The 19,430-nt window shown below is 36.1% G+C and overlaps 1 protein-coding gene across 14 annotated transcripts in view; it reads right to left on the reverse strand.

Moving 5' to 3' along the window:
• Positions 1-19,430, reverse strand: part of PPFIA2 (PTPRF interacting protein alpha 2) — a 293,070-nt gene that overhangs the window by 130,930 nt on the left and 142,710 nt on the right. For 7 of the 14 annotated variants that reach the window (XM_059471822.1, XM_059471811.1, XM_059471814.1 and 4 more), the window contains one exon: positions 8,901-8,963. The exons of the other annotated variants lie outside the window; for them this stretch is intronic. In XM_059471822.1, coding sequence (XP_059327805.1) covers positions 8,901-8,963 — 63 coding nt within the window. The remainder of the gene's footprint in view (positions 1-8,900; positions 8,964-19,430) is intronic. 14 annotated transcript variants of the gene reach the window in all.

Raw genomic sequence — 19,430 nt, forward strand, 5'->3', positions numbered from 1 at the left:
GATTCTTTCCCAAGATGAAAACTGATGTTTAACCAATATTTTAAAATCAATTGAGTTGAAGTAGTTAGTTCTCTATCTATCATGATCTGCTCTGAGAGTAATATCAAAGTCACTGTTTATGGAACAAATCAAAATGCATTATGAAATTGGAGGATGGAATTTTAAGAAGAAATGACTTCAAAGATTACAGTTCCTAATAAAGCTTTGGTAATGATATTTTTGAGAAAAAAAATCCTTCTGAAACGAAATAATAAATGCAAAACTCCTTTTGCATGACTGCAAGAAGAATTAGACCAGTGTTTAGGCTGTTTATGCTAATAACATTAATTAATTTTCTAATTATTTTTCTCTATCAAAACAGCAGGTCAAAGAGACCAGGTCCAAATTTTCATCTGATGAAAATGACCAAATATATTGAAATCAATACTCAAATGCTTACATAATTCACCAGAAATATTAAACCATTTTAGAGCTACTTCTCTCTCTTTCGAAACCCAGTAAGACTTTTTGGCGATGCACACAAGCTATTTTTATTTCTTTGATAATTTTGCAAAGTGAAAACAGTTATGCTTCTGTGCTTATAATCTTGTCACATTTTTGCTTCCCTTCCCCCTCTCCCTAGCAGGGATCATGCCCTTCAAGGGGAGGCACAGAATGATCTCATGACAAGAAGATATCAAGGACTTATGAGAGAAAACCAGCCTCCCAGCACATGTTCTGCATCTAAATCTGAGCTGACATCCATATCTTAACTGATTCAATTCTTCCAAATTGATCTATCTACTCCTCAAGTGCAGTATTAGCTGAATCCATTAACCATGGCAAAATTTATAAATTGGTTGTGATCCTCACCTGGAGAATGTGGTCATGGAGAGGACAGAAGAAATTAAACAAGGCTATTTCTTCAAAGATATTTTTCAAATTAGTATTTAAAAATGAAGACACTAATTACTTTACATGAAATTTTTATAATTTCTTACTATCCAATTTTCAGAATTATATTAATACTACTTGGAAACCAGAAATTTAGGCAGAGGCAGACTAATGCTAAGAAGTTTTTAAAACTAAGATCTGAAAAGCATTTTCCATTTGAACGTCCAATTGCAAAAATAATAAAGCCAAGAAATAGCTGAATATGAATCAAAATTAAGTCATCCAAATAAAATGTCTTATTTGTCCCAGAAATAATCTATTCACATAGCAAAAAATCTATATGTAAGAGAAAGAAAGTTTAGCAGATCACAGGATGCCTTGCAAGAGGTATCTTCACTAGCTTTCTTTCTGCTTGCCCCAAAATGTGTTTCATTTTTTTTTTCCCCTTTCTCTTTCACTATTAAATATATTATTTCAAATCATCTGCCTCTTCACATTTCTCTCTTACTCTATAACTATGCTTTCTCCTACATAAAATACAAGAGAGAGTGAAATACGCCAGTTCATGCTAGCAATTTGATATTGCTTGGTGTCTAAAACGTGTAATCTGGGGAATACAGCTATCTATATAAAAAAGAAATATTTTTTATATAGAACAATTAGATACAAGAAAGATTAGACAAAAATAACTGATGGATGATAAACTTTCATGAAGTTTTTTTTGGGATTTTTTTTGTTTTTAATTTTTTTATTTTTCTTCATTTTGGGCTCATTTTATTTATTTGATTAAAAGATATCTACAATTTAATCAGAAAATAAGAGAGTTGCAAAATTCATTTTATCACTACCTAGGTAACTTTTACTAGGCTTAGTATGTATGAATGAAATAACAATGGTGCAATTCAAAGGTCAGGGGAAATTCAAAATCTACAGAAGGATCATACTGCCATTTCTGTTTTTTTGCAAACATAAACTACTTCAAATTGCAGCAGCATGAGAATATAAATGTACCATTGGAAGGAGAGTTTCTCTAAATTTCTTTTAATGAGCTGCCATTAATGCTGAAGAAAATAAATATCTTGTATTTTAGAAAGAGGTCTAGAGTTCTGTCTAGAGTTTGTGGGCGTTTCCTTTGGGAAACTGAAATCAAGTTTAATCCTTGCCTTAATATTATATTCCATCGTTATTGTATGAAGCATTTGTGCATTTTCAAGCCAGTCGCTTCCTTGAGGCACCAAGGAAACCTCAGGACACAATCTTTGGTGCAAGTTTTTTCCTCTGGTCTGTCACTTGCAATATCAGTACACTTTCCAATTACTTCCAACTCCAGTCTGCTGTAAGCATGAAACAAGTGCTTAAGTAATACTGACCTTTGAAATAATTCCTTTTTTTTCTCAGGGCATGTTTGTTTCTCCTTCTAGAGGACAACTATTAGCAATTTAATAAACCAGAACTATTGGCTGGGAAAACAATTACAACAAAATTTCCATCTCACCACTCAAAACGTAATATATTGCCTGTAATATATAATTACAGTAAAAGGGTTATACTGGAAGGGTGAAAGAGTGTTATTTAAGTGCCAGTAGCAGGATTATTGTTGTCTAGAAGCTGAGCTCTTACCAAGTTGAGTGGTTGAACTAGCAGTTAGGGCCTTTCCCTTAAAATATTTAATTAAGTGCAACATATAGCTTGGGATGACATGGATTATTTCACTGACTTGGAACTAATGCATAAGTCTAAGGAGTTCACTAGTATATTTGATAATACAACCTCTATAAATTCCCAAAGTGGAGTGAATAATTTTCTCATAAACGCGTTAGATGGGCTGTCATGTTTTATGATAAATCCTTTCCTTAGGATTTTTCCTCCTGAGAAGTTGACAGGCCTCAGGAACAAAATGTAAACAATGGTTATCTGCTGCCGTGGAATGCAACAGGAGGATCTGTGATTGGTCTCTGAGTTGTTTCTAGTTAATGGCCAATCACAGTCAGCTGGCTTGGACTCCCTGTCCGAGACAGAAGCCTTTGTTATCATTCCTTCCTATTCTATTCTTAGCTAGCCTTCTGATGAAACCTTTTCTTCTATTATTTTAGTATAGTTTTAATGTAATATATATAATAAAATAATAAATCAAGCCTTCTGAAACATGGAGTCAGATCTTCATCTCTTCTCTCATCCCAGAACCCCTGTGAACACTGTCACACTACGCCTGATATACAGCATCAAATCTGGGCTGAACAGGAACTAGCAGCAGAAATGTCCAGACCACATGACAAGTGTCACCTGTTTTAACATCATTCAGGGTTTCCACTGCTGGAACTCAAGGTACTTTAGGAGGGGGCACCTCTCTCCCACTTTAAGCCTCTCCGAGACATCTTTCCAATAAAACTTCACGTTTAGATGAAAATGTCTGCCTTTTCATTTAGGAGAACTGTGCCATTGAAACTTCCTTCACTTACTTTCTCCTTCATCTCAGATTTCTTCCTCCCTCATAGCCACCAGCCCCTGTTCCCCCATCCGCTTCCACACTCCATGCTTAATAAACCATAATTATTTTCCCCCTTCCTGTCCATGACTGCCTTTTTCAATTCAATTATTTATTTTTTCTGGTCCAGGAACTTTTCCCCTAGGAGACCTTCCTCCTCTGCCTCCCCTTGGTTCCAGCAACAGCATCACAGCAGCAAGAAAAGTTCCCAGCTCCACTAAGCAAAAGCTGTACACCATAAACATTGGGTATTGCTAAATACAGAAATGATCTCAATCTGAGCTGATTTATTTTTCACACATCTTGATATGGATGGCATTGTTTTATTCTTTCAAAGTCATCTGCCAACTGCCTTTTGCCAAATGAGTTATTTCCCTGCCATTAACAGGTGATAGCTCTTCTGTATCCCTCTTCTGCAAGACAAATGCAAAGTACAGGAGAGTAGTAAAGAAAAGTATCTAGAAGCATCATTGTTATCTAGAAAATTATTTCCTGTGCATTAGATATCTGCCATGAAAAGATTTTTTCCCACCTGTTTTCTGGTGATAGGGCTAAGATTTTTCTCAGTAAGAATCAAAAGGAAAAATGTTACCAAACCAATGAAAACCTGCTCTTCTCCACAAAGCATAGTTCTTTCCAAATCTAGACCTTCCTTCAGTGGCTGTACGGAGCTACAGCCTGTGGTGTGGTATAACTTAGGTATCATCTGAGAATTGCTTCTTGCAAATCCTGCTTCAATTCTGAATTCCTGATTTCCATTTTTCACTTCTCAATCCCTCAAATCAATGCATTGGCCCTGAGTTAGGCCGAGCGCCATGGGAGAGTGTTGGAATGCTTGCAAAGCAATGCCAGGACACGACGCTGTGCATGTCAGAGCATTTATTTACCAGGAGCGTGCTGCCACATACTCGAGGATGAGGACACCCCACTGCTGCCAAGGCATACACTTGCCAGCAATACATCTCCCCAGCTGAAAAGCATTGCTGCTGTCTCTTTCTAGGCCCTGATTTAACACACTTGGCACAGCTGGCCCAGCAGCAGACCTGCCAGTGGGTTGCCTGTCACAAGATCTGAAGCAGAAGCAGAAATGCTTGGCTGCACAGTCAGATTTGCTGGCCCTGTGGCAGGGAAGTGAGAGGTGAGGGCCAAAGATTAGTGCCATGCTGAAAACATAGAGCTGCACAATCACTGTCACTGAGAAGAAATCAAAACTGCTTCTCTTTTTGCAAGTTTATTTGTGAATGAAGTAACTCCTGAAGACTTTAAACTATGGAGTTTGTGAAAAACTTGAGAAAAGAAATCTGCCTGCAAATTTTTTTTCCTTCCATGGACAAAACTAAGACACCTATGTGTCAAGAGGGTCTGAAGCTTGAAAAGTGTCGGTGATCACATAAAATGGGTTTGTAGCTTCAAGTGGTAGGTCACGGATAAATCCCTGATTTCTATAAAGCTGGAAAATGAGCTGAAGCAGCTGAGCTGAAAGCTCAGGGTGCTTTCATAACAATCTGAGAAAATTTGGAGGCCTGTAATTATATTTTGGCTTCTGACTTTTTTCTTCCTATCTGTAGCAATTGTGGAGTACTTTTTCCTCTGGATCTCAGAAATGTTCCCGACATAGGAAAAAACCCATTTCTGTTTCAGAATAAAGACATTTGGCTTCAATTTAAGGAAAAGACATGCTCAGCTTATTCAAATGAACAAACTTATGGAAAAAACCTCAGGGTTTAATCCTTGATTAAAAAAACCTTGGAAGTACAGTTTTATTTTTGTATAAGAGGAAAAAAAATATGCTGATATTTTAAGGCATCTGTATATTACCAACACTTTCACTCTCAGCCCCCTCCTTACTGCAACCCTCTCAAAAACCCTTTTGAAATAGTGTAAAGAACTAAGATTGCTGATGGATGAATACCAGCAATTTTATAAGATGCTGCATAACTGCTGAATTTGAAAAAATATAAACAAATTGCTGTTTTCCTACAGAGCTCCTGTATAAAATGTCTATAGATATGCTCTACATGTTGGCTAAAGCCATAAAATAATAACAAAAAATTGATGTTAAAAATTTAAGCACATTAAGCTTTGTAATGGGTAAAAGTGTCTACCCAAAAAACCCAGTCTGAATCACATATACTGGAATTCAAAAGACACAGCATTTCAGAGTACTTACACTCTGAAACTTCTGACTAGCTCAAAGAATTTCTGAAGGCATGTACCTTGTTTAGACAAAACAAATGTGGCTTTTCCATGAAAGAGGAGTGTTACAGTGGATGGTTCAAGAACAAGATGCATTGTGTTTGCACTTGATTAAAATTCAATCATTTTCTTTCCAATCATATACAGCGAAGCATGTCTTCATTTACTACATAGCTCCATTTTGTTTTACAAAAACACAGATCCAAGTTCTGTTCTGAATATAGAGACACAGCATGCTTAATATCTGTCACCATATTGTTTTGTATTTTGCTGTTTACATTTTCACTGTGGACCTTAAAGAGCTGTAAAGAAAAGGAGCATTAGTGCTGCAATTTTGCAGAAGCTCAGGGTCAGGCAGCCACAGCACCTGGGTCTGCACACAAAGTGTCCTGTCTTTGTCTGTGCACTGCTTCCTGCCATCATGCAATGGCACTGAGATATCTCAGTATGACAGGCTGTCCTAAGTGACTCTACATCCATCATTAATATTCATCCAGCCATTTTATAATGTATGTGTACTTTAAGCTTATATCTGCTGATATTCTTATCAAGCAATGGTGCTTATGAACTATACAGCAATTGGAGTGGTTGTTTAAAGGCCAATCTATTCAAAACCACAGACAGACAGATAGAATAATGATTTGGGCTATCTTGCATGAAAGACAGCAAACCTAGCAGTTAATATCCTACTAAACAACACAGAGGAGAATAATCTGAAAAGAATTTTATAATTGTATATAATACCATTTCTTTCCTCAGCTTCTGCTGCATGAACAGTGGATAATAATGAAAACTACAAACCAGAAGGTTCATGTGGGAATAAAGGTAAATTGAAGTCTATAATTATGAAGGTGTAAACTTCACAGAGCAACAGCACACAGATTAGAACTCCTAATATATGGGAACCCGTCCACAAAGTTGTACCTTGAAAACCACCATAATAGCTGAATTCTCAGTTTTGAATATATTGCAGCTTCTTCCTGAGCTTTAGCTTTATTGCAAGCCTTGCAGTGTGTTTCCATTAAGCAAAATGACATACTACAAACCCTTTATATCTAAAAAACCTGTTTACATTTGTTATTAATAACATTAAGAAATGTTACTCAGGCCTAAGAAAGCCTTTTTAATATTTCAGCGTATTTGTCTCATGAAACATCTATTTTATGTTTTCTTTATGGTTTTAGCATTTCAAACAGTGCTTCTATGTGAGTAGTTCTAGAAATATATTTTGGGTCTGAGATTAGGAGCCAGAAAAGCCAAACCAACTGTATTGTGCCTTTCTGACTAAGTAACTGAGGTTTATAATTAATTAAAACTTATTATTAATGCCATGTAATTAAAAGGTTGACCCAGTGCAACATACACTGACAGAAAATTTTATGGTTTTGAGGCTATTCTCTGTAGTTATCCCTTTTAAAATAGACAGAAATACAAAGTTGTGCTATTCACAGTAATTACATGAAACATTTCACAATAATGTAGTCCAATAATTGAAAGTTTACCATTCATTCAAACAATTTCAGCTGCAGATTTGACACCATTAAAACTATGGTTCACACAGGTAACTGGAGGATTGGCATTGAATGGAATAAAAGAAATAATTTACTTAATTTTGTACCTGTAAAGTAGAATTGACTTGCCTTCCTGTCCTCCCTGCAAGATGCTGAGTGAAAGGCTGAGCGCAGATTTCCACTTTTTGCTCTTGCTCAAGCGCATTTGGATGACATGCAGATGTTGATAGGGATTATATTCAATCTCTAAACAGGATTCTTTCCTAACTAACAGAAATTTTGCTCTTTATTAATTACAAATTCAAAAAAATCATAGAATAATAAAATGTTTGGGGTTGGAAAGGACCTTAAAGATCATCTAGTTCAAAACCTCTGCCACAGGCACAGGTACCTTCCTCTAGAGCAGGCTGCTCAAAGAAAATTAAAAGATCACAAACCATTTTGAAGTAGTAGCATGGACTTCTATAACTAAATTGGAAATAGTGCATTTTTCCATGCTCATAATTTCTGCCATATTATTGTTTTTTTATATCACTAGCTATTGTCTGTCTAGATCACTAGCTTCCATTACAAATTATACCATTTACAAACTGGGATACTAAAATTGCACTGGAGAAGTTAAAAGTCATGTTGAAAATCCAGAAGAGACTGGAGATTAATCATACACTATGTATTGAGGAAGAGTTTTTCCTTTGCACAGAAGCAAGGACAAAAATGGAATCAAACAGTGCAAAAATATAGCCAAGAATTTATAATATTGATCTATTCCACAAATGTATGCAGAAATCCATAATGATTCAGATGGTCAGATGCAGTATCTTCTAAGAATGCAGTGTAAAGATTTTCTCTTTGTTCCCTTAAAAGCATAAGCTAGCCAGAAAAAAGACTGGTTTGAGATTATTTTCCCAGACAGGCAGGACAAATTCACTTACCAATACCAAATCACAGCATATTCTCTTTTATATATTAGTTACTTCAACTAGGTTGTGCTTGTCCTTTGATTATTTGCTATATCTTCAAAGAACTTAAGGGGATGGAAGTATTTATTCAGAATTCCATCTGCCAGTTCCCCTATAAATATGAGAATCTTTACTTGAAAAAAAAATTAGTAAATACATTACATAATAAAAAATAGCTTCTATAAAAGTCAGAGCCACAGTCTTTTCTCAAGAGTTCATCCCAATTTTCATTAATCTTTCCCCATTAATGTATAAGAATTCAATTTTGTCCCAATGAATTTCCATTATCTAAATAGTTTTGGTCTAAAAAGACAAATGACTTATTATACTACAAGTGAATAATTTGCTTCTTTTCTTAACCAGATATATCACTAATTCTACCTTTCATAAGCAGTAACTCCTCCCTCCTTCTATTTTAAGTCATAGTATACATTTGCCTAAGTAATGAAAATGAAATTACCTTCCTTCCACATTTATTATTACACATCTTCATATCAAAATGCAATTTAGGACAAGGTTAAGTAGAATAAATATAGCCTCTCATTGCTTTCCTCATTTTGTCTATTGCTGTTCTACTGATTTCAACTGACAGGAGCATTGAGCTGGCTGGGAAGCAAGGTAAATGCAGAAGGTACTCTGAATATATTATCATCATCTTTATTTAGCTGCACCATCAAACCATATAGAAAGAAATTACAGCAATTTGGTAATTTTGATAGGCTGAGACCTCACTTGTAGTACAATATTCATTGACCCCGAAATACATAATGTGAAGTAACCTCGAAATGCACAAAAATATGGGCAACAAAATATCAAATTCACATAAGGAGGCTTCACATTTAAATTATGCAAAAAACCAAGATATTTTGAACATACATTAGGGCAGGATATGGTCCTTTGAATGTTATTCTCAATGCTCGTACCAGCAGCAACCGTCATCTGCAAAAGGGGGCAACAGAGATTCTGCTGAATGGAACAGAATTTTGTACAGCACTACAGTTTATTTAAATTATACCATACTGACAGATGAACGTGATCATTCAAACAAGCTAATCCAAGAGAACACTGATGCGGCTCAACTGAAATTCACATCATGAAATTGAAGGTATTGTTACATCTCCTGGCTCATGAGGTACTGAGAACAAGCAAGTGGTAGATAGATCACTTTGGTGTTCTGCACTGTGTTCACAGAAATGGTCTCTCAAGCACTGGACAGCCCAACACCCAGGGAGAAATAAACCCAGCTCCATGGCTGACTTCTACCTGAGGTCTCTACACAAACCAAGAATTTTACCTGTTTGTGAGGTTTAAAGAAATTAGGACCTTCTCCCCCATATTAAATGTCTTATGGAAAAACATCAACATAAACAAACCTATTGAATTATTAGGTACAATTTACTTCTTAAATTGATAATTTTTTCATGCTCAGACTTCCTTCTTGCATCAAAAAATCATAAGGGTACAAAAATAGGAAAGAAGCTATCTGCCTTTAAAAAATTTGGAAGTCCCTTCAGCTTCTGAAGAATGTATTTCAGCATTGAATGCTATTTTTCGTCCTTTTTATTACTTTCAGATTTATTTCTGCAGAGCCCAATAAACAGTAATTTTCTTTAGACAGACATTGATTAGTAGGCAATCTGACCAGGCAGTATTTCTTCAGATTTCAAAATTTACTTACTGGAAGAAATTAACAGCAGTCATTTTTGAAAATTCTGGATGTAAAGACCCAGTATTTCTAGATTAAACCTTTTAACAATTTCTTTCCACTGCTGAGAGCATATGTAACAATACATACAATGTTCATGCTAATTATAGTTGAGCTTAATCATTTCTCAAAGTAAATATTGACCTAAGATTTTTTTCTGTGATTATTTACTAAGTCAATAGAGTAAACCTGGTATTTAAAGCAGGCAAAAATACAGCATAAAATACCTGGATTCAAGCATTTTTAACATATGGAAAACACAACTTCCTGCAAGATGTGTTTTACAATGAATTTGCTACTATAATTTGAGGAAGTTAAGCCTGACTGGGTATTACAGCTTACTTTTGCAGTAAACAAAAATGCACACATTATCAATATATGTAACAACAGCCACAGGTAGGTCTTCATGTCCATCTATCTTCAAATCACATATTTGCAATGATCCTCACATTTTTATTTGTAACAGTTTTAAATACTGGATATACTTTTAAACTTTCAGTCTTTTAAAGGCAAATTATGTAGTCATATAAAAAAAAAAATCTTGAATTTTAAGAAAAACTCCCTGTATGCTGACAAGTTCTTAACTTGTTTCTGTCAGATTTCCCTTTAGATTTACAGCCTTAAATATTTGAAAACATTTTTATAATGCTATTCTCTTTACTTAAAAGGTATTTCACTTCATACAGAGCAGCTACTTTGGAAAAGATAATTTCCATGCAAAGCAACTTGATGTTAATTCATGTATCATGTTCAGATGTATATATACCAGCACTGTTCCAGAATTTTTTAAGGAAAACACAATACATATTATTTCAGCATGGCACTGTTTTAAATGAACAATACTTCAGCACAAGTAAACACACACATAATAAATTTTACCCATTCAGTCTCGTGCATCTTTATTTAATCATGGTTCAGTGGTTCATAAATTACACCTCTGTGTGTATGTGTGTATATATATCTATACACACACATGCAACTACTAAAAATGTTGAAACAAATGCTTTTGGAATAGTTTTTTTCACATTTTAATTTGCATATGTCTGATATATGATTTTTCTGAAAATTTTGCAGGTATGTTTAAAAGGGTAGATCTACTGTATACTTTTGACTGCTGCATCTGAGCTCTATTAACTAATTTATTCTTGCTGTTCACTGTTAACAGCAATATTCTCTGAGTAACTTTATCATAATTTTTCAAAATTGTAAACAATTTTCCCCCTCTTTCCCCTTGTAAAACTGAGGAAGACCCACAAAAGACAGTGACAAAAAGTATAAAATTAATTCTGTTGAATTCAATTCTAGCAGCTGATGGGGTTTAAGTCCAGTATTTTGACCCTTGGGAAACTTAACATAGTTGGGAATGAGTGACCCCTGATACTTCGGTACTATAAGGCTATTTCCTTATAGCCATAGTCATTTCCTATCCAAAATGCCAAGTGTAAGAAAAGTAATAAAAATATTCAATTAAAAATATCAAATGGGTGCATGGATTCTAAAATTGTTTTTCTTCAAACAATGTATGTTGAGGCAAATGCATCACATTGTCATGAGGATGTTACTGGTAGTCATTGCAGGTACAAAAAAATTTATTAAAGAATTTTTGCATTGTAAGTAGTGCAGCAATTCCCATTCATGCATGTTGATGAAATATTTATTCTATTCAGGAATGCATCTAATGGTACAGAATCAGCTTAGTATTTCGTACCTTAGTAACTACAACATATTTGAATTAATATTTGTGACACTTCCTATTACAGTTTGGGCTTTCTCCTTTGGAAAATGTTTAACAGAGGAGAAAATTAAAGTTTAGCAGAGGAGAAAACAGGGTTAAAAGAGAGAGAAAATTCTGAATATTAATCTCTAGAACATGCATATATTCTTGCTTGGGATGAGCACTTTGGCTACTATTTGCTGTAAACCACATGCAGGGGGAGAGATCCTCCAGCTGCATCCTACTGATAGACTTAGAACTATGTTTCCAGTCTCCTTTTCATCTTTGTTTTGGATTTCCACATAGAAGAGCCTTTTCTGAGGCTGTGACACTTCTGAAAGCATTTTCAGAAAATACATTACCTATGAAATGCCCTCTTTCTAGGTCATACTCAGCCAAGCTACACCTCCTGGAGTTCCCAAGACTACATGAGACAATAATCACAAATCATGGCACACATATGCAGCAAACTGACCTGCCTTTCACAGCTAGATGGAAATAGTGACAAAGGATTTATGAGACTATAATTTCAAGTTTCTGTGGAAGCAATAAAATTAAATGGAGTTTTACCTAATTCTCTAAATTACCTATAAGGATTAGGTCAAAATTCATTAATCCCAACACTGGTATTCCTAACCTTCAAACATGAAGCAACTGCATTTTCAACTAGTTACTTACACTGGACTTACAAGCAATCTTGCTATCCAGGTCATGAGAAAGAACATATTTTCCTAAGCACCAACATCACAAAAATCCAAACCTCCTTAGCTAGTCCCCAGTCAAAGCTCTGGTAAAGCAGGAAATCCTGCACCCAGTTATGATATGAGCAGTACAACTCTAATTTCAAGGCCACATCCAAAATAAGGACAAGGAACATAGAAGAAAGTCAGATTTTATAAAAAATGGTATGGAAAGTTGCTGGAAAAAAATCAAAGATACTCACTGAACAAACTGAATTTGTTAAAACATTGAATAAACCAGGGCAGAACCTTTCCCAGTTTTTTTTGATTCTATGATGAAGATTTCAGACAGGTGAAACCTACTTACTAGAAAATGATGACAATCCTGCTCTCAGAAATAAAAAAAAACCAAAATCTCCCTTTGAGCAATATTTGTACAGATGTATGCACACACACTATGCATAAATATTATATGTTTGATGATGAGAGTCTCCAGGCCAAAACAAAAAAAAAAAGTATCAAGAAGTAACAAAAACCACTTATAAGGAATCTATATCAACAGAGCTCCCTGGTATTTCTGTTGAGCTGTACACACTTCATCCATGGGAGCACTTCTGAGCTACTGGGAACTTCCTATCACTGCACAGTGAAACCTACATGCAAAACCTGCAAGGATCTATTCCTTAAAACCTAATATGTAGAGAGACAGACCTTGCAGTCTGCATAGTAGTCTTGCCACAGTATTGTTACATGACAGAACAAGGTAAGCTAATACCTTATTAAGTGAGCATTTTAAAGAGAAAAGATTCAAAAATATTTATTTACCTGTATCAAACTATCTGAACTTTCTAATTATTCTTTGATTAATCCCTTTAAAAATATTTCAATAAAATCACCACAGTTAAAATAAAATCTTACATTTACATTATAAAATACCTACAATATTCTTGTAGGAGATGCTTATTACAATGAATGAAGATTCAGAACAGTGATCACAGAAGCAGAGTTTGAGTTCACATATCCATTAAAACACCTCGAGATCGAGCCTTTCTGCTTTACCAAGGCACAGAAATAATTCAGGCATGCATTGCATCATTAAAAATTTACTTAATAAAAAGACTCTAAAAACGAACTGTCTGAATTGTTCCTATTCAAGAAAGAAAAAAATATTACCATTCCTTTCCTTCCTAATTGTCAGAATTTCTTCCATGTAAAGTCTTCTCAGACAAGAAGTTTGTTATTTGTTTTTTGGTTTTACTTTTATTGCAAGTACAGAAAACAGAGAACATGCTCATTTCACAGAAGCACGGAATCATCAAGGTTAGAAGACACCTTCAAGACCATCTAGTCTGGCCATCAAGAACTTGTCACCACCACACACACCCCTCAGCCACATCCTCAAATGCCAAAGCCAGACACCTCTTCTTGAGAGCCTCCCCAGACAGCGACTCCACCACCTTCCTGGGCATCTCATTCCAATGCCTAACCACTCTTTCAGTGAAAATTAATTACTAATTTCTAATTCTACTAATATCTAATCTGGACCTCCTCAGGAGTGGCAACTTTAGGTCATTTCCTCACATCCTTTCACTTGAGACATGGCACAAGAATTGTATCCCACCTGGCTATAACCTCCCTTCAAATAGCTAAGCTAAACAACTACAGCTCCTTCATTGGACTTGAGGTTCAGATTCTTTGCCAGCTTTATCGTCCTTCTTTGAAAATGCTCCAGCACCTCATTGCCCTTTTTTGAAATTCCATATTGTATAAAAGTATGAAACTATAAGAGCATTGCACAAATATGGAATCCAAGACACATTTTTTGGGTTACTCTGGACAGTGTTATAGTGATTGGTTTCCAAAATAGGTCTGTGGAAACCATGCTGACTACTCTTTTGTTCTGTCTAATGAACTCTCTGATATTTATGTTCCAGGTTCAATTCCAACTCATTTTATTGATGATGGGCATAGAAAAGGAGAAGGGAGGAGAGGTGGGGAGTGAAAGAGAAAAATAAAAGAAAAAATAAACTCATAACCAAAGACACCTACAGTGTTTTCCTGCACTCCCTGAAATCCTGCTGCTATAATGAACCAGCTACCAGAACTGTCCCCAGGCTACAGCACTAATCTCTCTTCTCCAGGCTGTGAGGAAGGAAGAGACAGCAGTTCACACACATGTACACAGTGCCCTGCAAAAAGACAAGTATGGTTTAGGAAAGTGTGTTAAGACTGATGCTAAACTGTGCACATGGTGCTTGGAGAAGAGACCTGCTGAGAGATCCAGGTCAGATGGAACTCAAGCACATCTGAGGAGCCCATACAGGTCTCAGAAATCTCACAGATCTTGTGGAAGAGAGAAATCTCACAAGGATCACAGGGACTATCAGAGTTTTGTTAAAGACAAAACTAAGAAACACATTCAAAACACAGTGAATCATACTTGCTTGAATTTAAAATCTTTGTGTCCTATAGTCTCATTCTCACTGTATGACTACAGCAGACAGCAAAGCCAAAGCCATGCATAAATAATTCTCTACAGCCTCATACAACTTTGATTGCCCCATAAAGGCCAGGTGACACTTATTCAAAATCTGTTCCTCTTTCACTCCTCAAATTTCTGCATAGGAAAAAAAAAATAAAACAAGACAGTGAATTACTTATTTTGCAGTAATGCATATTTCCCTCAGTTCCCTCATTTTCCTGAAGGTATGTGCCAGCACATCCAGTTTCCTCCAGAGGGCCAGTTTTCCCTCTGATCACCTGGAAGCAGGGTAGGGAGAAGGAAATGTGCCCTTGGGTGAGTGCAGAATGCAATGCAGCCCCTGGGCACCATTCTATTCTGCCTGGCCTCTAGAACATAAGTATTTTGTATGACTAGGAGCAAACAAAAAGGAGCAACTGGTACCTCATTTAAAACTATAACCTCATCCTACAAGCCCAGGAAATACAGCTAACACTGCTAACACAATTTTTTCATAGTCTGTCCCCTCAAGAGAAAATATGTGTACAGATACATTGATGTCTGGAAGCATTTTGGTTGAACTGTTCTTAGCTTGATTTTTTCTTTTAAGTGTTTATCCTTCTAGATAAGATACTGCTTAAAAAATAAAGCTTGCCCTTGAAGATATGAATGGGGCAGGCATAGATAGTGGTAATTCCTTGGGGATTTAATGCTACTCTTTTGGATCAGCTTCTAAGCAATCCCTCTCACTGTACAGCACTTTTAAGGTCCTGAACAGGTCAGGGCTATCACATAAAATCCTGCTGACTTAAAGAAATTATTATTTAAAATAATCTATATTATAAATTCCCACTAGCTTTGCTAGGCACTTTGCAAGTGTAGCTCTGAGAATATTTCTTTTATGAACAAACCGAGATACATGTGCAATGCTTCCAAGAACTCTGCTGCTTTTGCTTCATTTACTTTTTCATGTAAGTATAGAAGCCTAACACACATTTCAGGTACAGTATTTTTCTTTGCATTTAAACATCTCCTTCCCAGTTTTTTGATATACCAAGAGGCGCCCCAATACCAAACAAACATACAGTGCGCAATGATACATTCAGAATTTACACACAGTTTCAAGAATTGAGTGTGATTATGATGCTGCCAAGCAGCATAAAGCACAAATTAACAAGATTTTGGTCTTTTTCCTGGTTGTTCATAAGGTTTTGGGCAACAGCCAGATGTCAGAAATCAGTTCAGCTTCACATTAACACCATTTGAAAAATGAGCAGTGGCAGATGCAGGCAGTGAAACTACACCATGGAAAGACAGACCTAAGGTGGAGGATATCAGTGGAGATGAGTGGAAGCATTTACAGACAAAATAAACAAGAAGCTGTAGGTGAGGAAGAGCCTGAACCAGAAGCCTCTTTGTTTATTGCCTCCTGAAAGAATCTGAAAATTAGAGTATCTATGGGATTGAAAACTATTATTTGCATTAGACATTAGATATAGTTTCACCTTTTTGTATTGCAACAGGGCAGGGAAATCATCCCTGCCCTGGATCCCTGTCCATCCTGGATTCCTTTAAATAATTTAAATTTGGTGCATTAAAAAAAAAAAAAAGCTTTTTGACCTGGTGCCTCTGAGGAGGGGTCCTGAGCAAAGGATGCCCTGTGATTTTATGCTCTCACAGTCCAAGAGGAGCAGTCTGGGGGCTGTGGGTTCCTGCCTTGCCTCTGAGTTTCTATCCCCAGGCACTGAACCTGCACACAGAGCTACCTCCTCTGAATGTATTCCCCAACACTATTTTAGGATGAAATGCACATAAAACTGGTTATTCCACTCCAGTAAATAGTTCAAATGTAGATTTCTACATTTGACCACTTGCTTAAGTTCAAGAGGTAGAAAAACCAGTCTTTCCACAAAAACTTCCATGAGAAACCGTATTAAGAAGAATAATTAGAAAATGAAATGAAATTCTAATTTTAAAGAAAATATGTAAATTAAACATAAAACTTAGCAGGCGAAGAAAGCACACAGGACTATTTGTATTTATGTATTAAACCAGCATGTTCATCCACAAAAACTTTTTTAAACTGTTACTTTGGACACTGGTTTAAAACTCAACATTGAACTGATTGAAAGCCTGAATTTAAAATGCTCCAAGAGGAAAATAAGGTTTGTTAACTATTTGTTTTGTTTATTTTCTCCATATCCAACATTTCCTTCACGTACTTGAAGCATAAATCGGAACAAATTTCCTCACAGAGTATGTTGATCTCTTTAGTGAATCTAGATCTCTTTAATGAAAATAAACAGAAATTGATGTTGAAAATCGGATTAAGATAATGACAAATGTGCTTGAAGTTGTGTATACCAGACAACTTGAGGAAAATGAGACAGCTGGGTTCATCCATGTCTCCTGTCTTCTTTGCTATACTGCAGCAGGGACCAAGGAGTGGTCCAGGAAAGAAAGGGTTTCCTGACACCTATTATCATGCTTCTTTATACACAGATATTTTAAATAGCCAAGAACACTATCTTCAAGTGTAACAATAATTACCATGCCCATATAAAGTGAGACAACAGCACAGCTTAAAACACTAAATTCAGGAGCACAGACTTCACTGACTACAATGAAAAGAATGTAGTAAAAAGAGAAATACTACTCTGGCAACAATTATTCAAACAGCCAAAGAATTAATATCAAAACATCACTGGAAAGATATTGCCTATATTTTTCCTGCCTCACCGCTATAATAACATGAAAGAGTCCAGATACGGACAAAAGCAACCTTTTTGAGTACATTGAACTGCAAATACAGACAAATGCATATATAAAAAACATAGGATCTCCTTTCCAAAACAGAGGTATTTTGTTGATTAGTGTAAAAAATCCAAATTTAAACAATGAGGATCTGACAACACTATTAATACAATTTTATATTTTTTTAAAAAAATAGAATTGTTTAACATTATCTGGGGCCTTAAAAACACAGCTTTCTAATGTTTATTTCTTAAAAATCCAAATTTCACATCTTATCATCACTGAAAATTCAGCAAGTGTAACAACCGTGTGATTACACCTGTACATTGTGTCTGTCCTTCAAGTATTACTTTTATAATCTGTAAAGTGTTCATAAAACATAGTGAGAAAGGGAGAATATAGATATGAGCTAGTAGGGCCCAGAAGAATCCCCATAAAGCACATAGCCAGCCATCAGGATGTAATGAAGACCTAGGGAAATTTGCTGTACTAAACCAAAGCTAACAGTTGAGAAAGGGCAGATCAAAGAACCCTGATCAGGTAAAAGACCAGACCTACAGAGAAGAAACTCAAAGAGCACAGATTAATAAATAACTACCTGCTTATGACAGGGAATCTGTACAAAAAAAGATGAAATTGAATGACTTGCACACCTAATTTAAATGTAATTCAGAGTACTTGAAACTAAGAGCTCAAGATTCCTGACCCTTGAGGGAGAAAAACAGGTTGCTTCAAAGGCAACTCAATATCTGAGTGGATTAACTAAAATTAAATGGTTTGAAGGTAGCATTGCCCTGTCTCAACCAAAAAACCACCAGCCTTGCTTCCTAAGAAACGACAAGTACAGACAAGGCATTTTGTTATTTAATTGCATCTTTTCTTGGCAAAACAGAACACTTTGCTTCGAAAAAGTTGTTTCCTCACCAATGCAGCATCATCCCTGCTCACTGGCCAGCACGGGGAAGGAAAACTTCAGCAGGTGCTAAATACAGTGGACTTTCTGGTGTGTGCTGAAGATCATAGACCCATCTTATGGCTTGGGTTGGAAGGAACTTCAAATTCCTTCTAGTTTCAACACCTTCCACTGGACCATGCTGCTCAGAACTCCATCTAATCTAGCCTTCAACACTTCCAGGAAGGAGGCATCTACAAATTGTCTGTGCAATCTGTTCAAGTGCCTCACCAACCTCACAATAAAGAATTTATTCCTAACATCCAATCTAAATCTACTCTGTTTGAAGCCATTCCCCCTTGTTTTTTCCTGAATGTGCTCTTGTAAAGTCTCTCTCCCATCCTTCCTTTAGGCTCCTTTCTGGTACTGGAAGGTCACAACTAGGCCATCCCAAAGCCTTCTCTTCTCCAGCCTGAACAATCCCAATTCTTTCAGCCTTTCTGCATAGGAGAGGTGCTGCACCCCCCAAGCATCTTGCTGGCCTCCTCCAAACTCACTCCAACAAGTCAACATCCTTCCTGTGCTGTAGACCCACCACATCTCTGACAGAGGGAGGCTTAGCTGAGTTTCCATCTCAAAATAAAAATGAGTTGCTAACTATTCATAAAGGACACATTCAGATACCAAGAGAATGTCTAGACCCTCTCCAAAGCACCAGTGACAGCAATATTTTCCTTAGAGTGTATAAGGAGTATGCTATAGTTTTTAACTACAGCAAATTTATTCCAATCTTGGGAACCCTCAACCACCCCCCATCCCCGCAACTCCTCTCAATAATAAATCCTTCCACCATGATTTTCAGTATTGCAGATGCAAATGAAATTAAAAAGCCAATTTTAATGTAACCTGCAATATCACAATTGCACAGAAAGCACAAAAGAAATTATGTCTCATAGGTATTAAGGAAATGCAAAAAGCAGTTACAATTGCAAATATGCAGATGACAGTAAGCTCACTAAAAGAGATATTGTAGATTGACTGCCAGCTACCACCCTCTGGAAAACAGAAAGCAATTCAAACTCAACAACTTGAAATGATTCAATGTTTTTATTTCATTTTGATCTAAACTAGGTTGCATCAGCTTGCACATACCAGCAGTTAACAGTGTGCTTAAAGAGTCAACCCACAGGAATATCTTAA

Source organism: Ammospiza nelsoni, chromosome 5 (assembly GCF_027579445.1).
Source record: "Ammospiza nelsoni isolate bAmmNel1 chromosome 5, bAmmNel1.pri, whole genome shotgun sequence".
NCBI lineage: Eukaryota > Metazoa > Chordata > Aves > Passeriformes > Passerellidae > Ammospiza > Ammospiza nelsoni.